This window comes from Scomber japonicus, chromosome 23 (genome assembly GCF_027409825.1).
Source record: "Scomber japonicus isolate fScoJap1 chromosome 23, fScoJap1.pri, whole genome shotgun sequence".
In the NCBI taxonomy this organism is placed as follows: Eukaryota; Metazoa; Chordata; class Actinopteri; order Scombriformes; family Scombridae; genus Scomber; species Scomber japonicus.
The window spans coordinates 23,655,739-23,663,238 of record NC_070600.1 but is presented as its reverse complement, the minus strand read 5'-3'; the positions used below and the strand labels follow the sequence as shown (position 1 = coordinate 23,663,238).

The window sequence follows — 7,500 nt, the reverse complement described above, 5'->3', positions numbered from 1 at the left end:
AGTTTTTTTGACTCTTCATTAGTGATGGTTTTAGTTAGCATTTTTTCCAATTTTTACAGTAAAAACAGCTCAAACATTGTAAACTGCTGAACCTTTACGACAAAGGTGACATTTGAAATTTGTTGATACTCTTCTTTTTTTGGTTTTATCGTGTTTTTCCGATGTTTTCTGGCGGTTCTTAATTAACACGTATGTTCTGTAGTTTTTAGGCTATGTGTATTTATGCTTCTGTCTCGACTTTGTGTTCATATGTTCAATAAAAATAAATAAGCTACTAAATTTATCTTGTAACGAGATAACAAAAATAGATGATGGTTTTAGTTAGCATTTTTTTCCAATTTTACAGTAAAAACAGCTCAAATATTGTAAATTTTATCGCAGTTTTTGAGAAAAGCTCCTGAAAAAGTCACCAGGACTGTTTAATGTAACGTCTGAACTCTTCCTCACTTTGGCAAATTCACTGAAAATCAACGTAAAACCAGATTTTAACGTTTCATTGAGTAAAAAAAAAAAAGAATGAGATGAGAGTTTGATTGTTCTTAATGACATCAGCCCTAAAACATCCTGATCGGACCATCCCCTTCGTCTCCTTGGCAACCAGTCAGTCCATCAGCAGGTTCTGGACCGGATCAGTCCCATCAGTGTTTGTGCTGCTGTGGGTTCTTGGCCATGTGAACCAGAGACCAGTTGGTTCTGGTTCTAGTGAGACCAAAAGGTTCTGGACTCACAGAAGCAGCGTTCACGGCTCTGGCTCAGTACCTGTTCTGGTTCTTTAAGACCATGAATCAGAACCAGTAAGACCATTGGCTGTGGCTCTGGCTTCAGTTGGACCAGTAGCCATGGTTCTGTTACCACTAAGACCAGAACCAATGTGTCTTGGACCAGTTAGACAGTTGGCTCTATTTCCAGTTGGACGACAGAAACCATTAATCTTGGACCAGTAAGCCCAGTGAGATCAGTAGTCATAGTTCTGGTTCCAGTGTGCAGAACTGGTTTAATGCTCGGGTCCATCAGTGTGCTTTCATGCTGCTTCAGCAGTTCAAAGGTCAAACTTTAGTGTTCAAGGGGTCAAAGTTCATCCAGAAGGTGTGTGTAGCACCATGGGGGGGTCCACTCTGAACCAGTTTGGACGGGTCAAAACCAGTTTAAGTCAGCTGTGTTCTGTTCTCTATGCTGACCGCTCCAGTTCAGTCTGGTTTAATCCAGTTTCTCTGCTATAAGGATTTATTCACAAGCCCCGCCCCCAGCCCGTCGCCCGGTTGGTTCCACTTGATTGGCCCGCCGTCCTCCCCCTGGCCAATGGGAAGCTCCGACGGTCCCAGCTCGCTACCGATTGTCTGAGGGGAGTGGCCGCTGTCGTCCGTGTGATTGGCCAGCAGGCCGGCGGGGTTGGAGGAGGCGGGGTTTCGGCTGATGACGAGCTCCAGGTGGTTCGATGACTCGGCGATGAGAGGAACGACGAGGCAGCAGTCGAAGTCCCTCGTCCGGACGTGGTTTATCTGAGGACAGGAAGTGATTCAGTTTCAGATTCAGAGGCTAAAAAGGTTTAAAACATCTAAATATGAACAAACATGAGGCCCGGGGGCCAGAACTGGACCGCCGAGGGGTCCACACCGGCCAACTTTCCTTCCTGTTAGCTTTTTGTTTCCTCTGTCTTTCCTTTCCTATTTCCTTCCTTCCATCCTGTCTTCTTTTCCTTCTTTCCTTCCTTCTTTCTTTTCGTTTCTTGTCCTTCCTTCCATCTTTCCTTCCTTCCTGTCTTCTTTTCGTTTCTTCTGTACTTCCTTTCTTATTTCCTTCCTTCCTCCCTCCTTTTCTTACATCTTTCCTGCCTGTCTTATTTTCCTTTCTTTTGTCATTCCTTCCTTACCTTTTTCCCACCGTCTTCTTTTCCTATCTTCCGTCCTTCCGTCCTTCCTCCTTTCTTTCTCTTTCCTTCCTTCCATCTTTCCTTCCTTCCTGTCAGCTTTTTGTTTCCTCTGTCTTTCCTTTCCTATTTCCTTCCTTCCATCTCTCTTTCCTTCCTTCCATCCAATTTTCCTCCGTCTTCTTTTCCTATCTTCCGTCCTTCCTCCTTTCTTTCCTTCCTTCTTCCTTCCTTCCAATTTTCCTCCCTGTCTTATTTTCCTATCTTCCGTCCTTCTTCCTTTCCTTTTTCCCTCCTTCCTTCCTTCCTTCCTTCCTCCCAAGTATCGATCTTTTATTATAGTAAGAGTTTTTTTGGCAGATGAAAAAAGGTAATGAATTGCAATATATAATCGCAGCATAACGCAATATATTACATTTTGAAAATATACTATAACTACTGTGTGTGGGTTTAAGGAGTGTGTGTGTGTTTGTGTGTGTGTGTGTGTGTGTGTGTGTGTGTGTGTGTTTGTGTAGTTTTACCTGCAGTATTCGGTCGTAGGCTCTGAGGCCGCCTCGCTCCGCCGGTCCTCCCGCTCGGATGTTGTTAACGTAGACGCCGCGATCCAACATACCGTCAGACACACTGAAGCCGAAATCCTCCAGATCTGAAGCTTTCTCCAGAGTCAGCTTCACACACACACACACACACACACACACACACATTGTTGTTTTTCCACATTATAATAGAGAACAAAGCATCTTAGTATAATTAAGACAAACCTCTGAATGTCACTCTGCTCTAATTTACAGCTAATTTGACTGTAATTAAATCTTAAAGTCTGTGTAAAGTCAATTCATTGATTTACTTATCATACATGATGGAAAATAGTGACAGAAAACATGTGAAAAGGCTGATAACTATGCAGTCCTGAATTGTGGAGATGGAGCCTTAAACTGTTTCTCACTCTCAAATTTTTCCTGATTTTCTGAGCCTGCAAAAAAGGGCTACTCCTTGATCCCTCCCCTACTATATAAGACCGAGAGTCTGCCCTCCTGAGTGATTAACCTGCCTAGTGGCCAGTTATTGTTACTACATCTAACACTACTACTACTACAGTCTACAGTTAGCCAGTTAGCTGAGTTAGCCGCCGAGCTAGCAGCTGAGCTAGGAGCTGAGCTAGCAGCTGAGCTATCCGCTGAGCTAGCCCCTGAGCTAGCCACCAAGCTAGCAGCTGAGTTAGCAGCAGGAAGCTCTCAGACGTAGCGTCCATGTTTCTGGTAGAGGTGGTGACTTTGATTGACAGGTGACACTTGGTAGGGGGCGGGGCTTCAGCGGACTCGGAGGCCACGCCCACAGCGTTTGGGAGCAGAGAAAGAGGCTGATTTATACACAACTTTGAAGCCTAATTTCATATATTTGGAGATTTTTTTAATCATTCAAATTTGGCAGGGTGGTTAACAACACACTTTTCTGTAGTATGTCAAACTCAGAACACATATTTATTCTTACTTTACACGGACTTTAACAGTCTTTGTTTTGGGATGAAAAGTCACCTTGTGTAGCTCCACAGGGTTTTGGTTCAGGATCTCGTTGACTTCCTGTCTCATCTTCCTCATGGCGAACGCTCGGCGCTGCGGGTCAGACGGCAACGTGTTTGACCGAGGAGTCACCTGGGAAAAAAAAACCCAACAGGAACGACTCATTAAAATAAAATACCAAAAAAAAACTTCTAAGATAGTCAGACAGATGAGAGGACACAGGTGTGATGGTAAAGCTCAGAGGTCAGAGGTCACCGTTGGTCTGGAGCTGCTGCGTTCCTGGAAGCTCGCCTGGCGTCCCAGCGTGCTGCGTGAGGGGGTCGGGTCATGGTTCAGGCTGAGGGTGGAGCCCGACATGATGGTTGCCTAGAGACAGCCAATCGGAGAGAGAGATGGAGAGAGAGAGAGAGACAGTTAAAAAACAAGAAGAAGAAGAAGAAGGAAAAAAAAACGTCCAGTCGGAAACACACGATCAAAACCAATCAGCTGGAATCCATTGATCCATCACAAGCATGGACATCAAAGACAACCAGGGAGCATGACCTTTGACCTCAGCTGGCATGATCACACCAGGAGAGGACAGGATCTACTGACAGGATCTATTATTGTGACTAGATCTACTACCATGATCCACTGACAGCTCTGCTCCTTATAACATCTACTGTCTTTTTATACTGAGAGATCTACTACTGTTCTTATTTCTATTCTATTTCTATCCATTGACTTATTGATAGGGCTGGGTAATGTCAATGATTTCCCGATTCGATTCAATATCGATTCAATTTTATGTTCCCAGAGTTTCTGTTTTGTAAGTCAGACAATATTTTTAACACGCAATCATGTGTGGACACCAAACTCTTTAAGAGTAAAGTTAAATCATGAGTCTGATCCAACACTGGGATCTAGCATGATAGCATCTATGTGTATTTACCCTTAAGACCAGTGGCATTTTAAATCATGTCATTTTGAATTATGATGTCATCATGTAACCATAAAGATTATGGATAAGCATGTCAGTTCAAATACAAGACAATGTTGTAAACTCTCAAATTATAATTATTATTTTAAATTTCTGTTTTCTGAAGATGGGATCTACTGTCTCCTTTAATAGGATCGACTCATGGGATCTACTTCTGCTTATGATCCGCTGACAGTTATTGCTCATCATAACATCTAATTGACAGGATCCAGTTACTTTTACCTCTTCGATCACTGACTTTTTTTTACTCTCTACTAACAGTATCTACTTCTGTCTCTACTGTTTCACTCCATGATTCTACTTGTTTCTATTGAAAGGATCCAGTTACTTTTACTTCTAGGATCAGTATCTACTTCTGTTTGTACTGATCATTGTTTTCTGAAGACGGGATCTACTGTTGTCTCCTTTAACCCTCGTGTCGTCCTCCCGGGTCAAATTGACCCCGTCTGTTTCTTCTTTCCTCCCTCCCTTCCTTCCATCTGTACTTCCTCCATCCCTCTTTCTTCCCTCCTTCCTGCCTTCCTTCTTTCCTTCCTTCCTTTCCCTTCTTCCTTCCTTCCCTCCTTTCCTCCCTTCCTTCCTCCCTCCCTCCCTCCTTTCCTCCCTTCCTTCCTCCCTCCCTCCCTCCTTTCCTTCTTTCCTCCCTTCCTACCTCCTTTCCTTCCTTCCTCCCTCCCTCCCTCCTGTCCTCCCTTCCTTCCTTCCTCCCTCCCTCCTTCTCTTTCCCTCCCTCCTTTCCTCCCTTCCTTCCTTCCTTCCCTCCTTTTTCTTCCTCCCTTCCCTTCCTTCCTACCTCCCTCCCTCCTTTCCTTCCTTCCTACCTCCCTCCCTCCTTTCCTTCCTTCCACCCTCCCTCCCTCCCTTCCTTCCTTTCTTCCCTCCTTCCTCCCTCCCTCCCTCCTTTCCTCCCTTCCTTCTGTCTGTACTTCCTCCATCCCTCTTTCTTCCCTCCTTCCTGCCTTCCTTCTTTTCTTCCTTCCTTCCTTTCCCTTCTTCCTTCTTCCTTCCTCCTCCCTCCTTCTCTCTTTCCTTCCCTTCCTTCCTTCCTCCCTCCTTCTCTCTTTCCTTCCTCCCTTCCTTCCTTCCTCCCCCCCCCCCTCCTTCTCTCTTTCCTTCCTCCTTTCCTCCCTTCCTTCCTTCCTTCCTTGACTCGAGGACAACAGGAGGGTTAATAGGATCGATTCATGGGATCTCTTGACAGGATCCAGTTACTTTTACCTCTTCGATCACTGACTTTTTTTTACTATATCTATTTCTGTTTCTACTTCCTGTCTGATGATCGTGTCTAACTCCTTTCATTAAGTTTCCTCATGTCACTCCACAGACTCCCACTCCTCAGCATCAAGGACTCATCAGACGCATGCATGACTGACAGATCTGCGTCAATGACTGGCAAAACAAACTACCCATCAGGCCTTGCAGAAGCTCTCCCAGCATGCCTTGCTCAAACCCGCCATGCCTGGTGCAACATGACATGATTGTTCAGAAGCCGGGTGACGGGTGATGTCACTATGATGTTACAATGACGTCACCATGGTCTGTAGCTTGCTGCCGTGTGTGTGTGTGTGGGGGGGGGGACGGGGCGGGGGGCGGGGGGGGCGGTGGGGGGCGGGGGGTGCGGTTAGAGTCACATTCAAAAAAACAGCTAACATGTCTGATGTTCGACGACGCTAAAACTCCAGTGACAAAGAGAGGAGGAGGAGGAGGAGGAGGAGGACAGGAGGAAGGAGGAGGAGGAGGACAGGAGGAGGACAGGAGGAGGACAGGAGGAGGACAGGAGGAGGACAGGAGGAGGAGGACAAGAGGAGGAGGAGGACAGGAGGAGGAGGAGGAGGAGGACAGGAGGAGGACAGGAGGAGGAGGAGGAGGAGGACAGGAGGAGGACAGGAGGAGGAGGAGGAGGAGGAGGACAGGAGGAGGAGGAGGACAGGAGGAGGAGGAGAGGAGGAGGAGGACAAGAGGAGGAGGAGGACAGGAGGAGGAGGACAGGAGGAGGACAGGAGGAGGAGGAGGAGGAGGAGGACAGGAGGAAGAGAGGAGGAGGAGGACAGGAGGAGGACAGGAGGAGGACAGGAGGAGGACAGGAGGAGGAGGAGGACAGGAGGAAGAGGAGGAGGAGAATTAGTAGAGGGGAGAAAGGAGGATACCCGAGTGAGAAGGTGCGTCTCCTTTCCAGACTCCTGGAAGAGAAGGAGTCATTTCTTTTTTCAGCGGAGCACATTCATATATTTATATACAGATCTGTCAGCATGAGGAGAACCACTGTTACTAATATTACTACTAGGGAGAGAGGAAGGAAGGAAAGAAGGAGAGAAGGAAAGAAGGAAGAGAAGAAGGATGGATTGAAAGGAAGAGAGGAAGAAGTAAGGAAGGAAGGAAGGAAGGAGAGAAGGAAAGAAGGAAGAGAAGAAGGATGGATTGAAAGGAAGAGAGGAAGAAGTAAGGAAGGAAGGGAGGGAGGGAGGGAGGGAGGAAAGGAGGGAGGAAGGATGGATGGAAAGGAGGAAGACAGAAAGAAGGAAAAGAGGAAGAAGGGAGGGAGGGAGGAAAGGAAGGAAGGGAAGAAAGAAGCAAAGGAGGAAGGAAGGGAGGAAGGATGGATAGAAAGGAGGAAGGAAGGAAGGCAGGAAGGAAGGGAGGGAGGAGGAAGGATGGATGGGAGGGAGGGAGGAAGGATGGATGGAAAGGAGGAAGGAAGGAAGGGAGGGAGGGAGGAAGAAGGGAGGGAGGGAGGAAAGAAGGATGGAACGGAGGACGAAAGAAGGAAAGAAGGAAGGGAGGAGGGAAGGAAGGAAGGGAGGGTGGAAGAAAGAAGGAAAGGAGGAAGGAAGGGAGGAAGAAAGAAGAAACGAAGGGAGGGAGGAAAGAAGGATGGAACAGAGGAGGAAAGGAGGAAGGAAGGGAGGAAGAAGGAAGGAAAGAAGGGAGGGAGGAAGAAGGAAGGGAGGGAGGAAGGAAGGATGGAATGGAGGACGAAAGAAGGAAAGAAGGAAGGAAGGGAGGGAGGAAAGAAGGAAGGGATGAAGGAAGGGACAGGACAGGAAGTTTAAACTACTACCAACATCACCACTAAATCTAATATAACTGCTATTTAAACTGAACTAACCCTGGATCAGTACGACTCACCTCCAGCT

At 46.7% G+C, this 7,500-nt stretch overlaps 1 protein-coding gene across 1 annotated transcript; it reads right to left on the bottom strand.

Moving 5' to 3' along the window:
• Positions 1–1,214: 1,214 nt before the first annotated feature.
• On the bottom strand, positions 1,215–3,744 carry grip1 (glutamate receptor interacting protein 1). The gene is made up of 4 exons (XM_053313822.1): positions 3,643–3,744; positions 3,403–3,519; positions 2,389–2,535; positions 1,215–1,499 (listed from the first exon to the last, which is right to left on the bottom strand). The coding sequence occupies exons 1-4, from the start codon at positions 3,742–3,744 to the stop codon at positions 1,215–1,217; spliced, it is 651 nt and encodes a 216-aa protein (XP_053169797.1).
• Between the last annotated feature and the right edge of the window lie 3,756 nt (positions 3,745–7,500).

Coding starts and splice junctions, on each gene's coding strand:
- grip1 (XM_053313822.1), bottom strand. CDS start 3,744: ATGTCGGGCTCCACCCTCAGCCTGAACCATGACCCGACCCCCTCACGC. Junction 2,536..3,402: donor ACCCTGTGGAGCTACACAAG/GTGACTTTTCAT, acceptor GTGTGTGTGAAG/CTGACTCTGGAGAAAGCTTC. Junction 1,500..2,388: donor CCTACGACCGAATACTGCAG/GTAAAACTACAC, acceptor TCCTGTCCTCAG/ATAAACCACGTCCGGACGAG.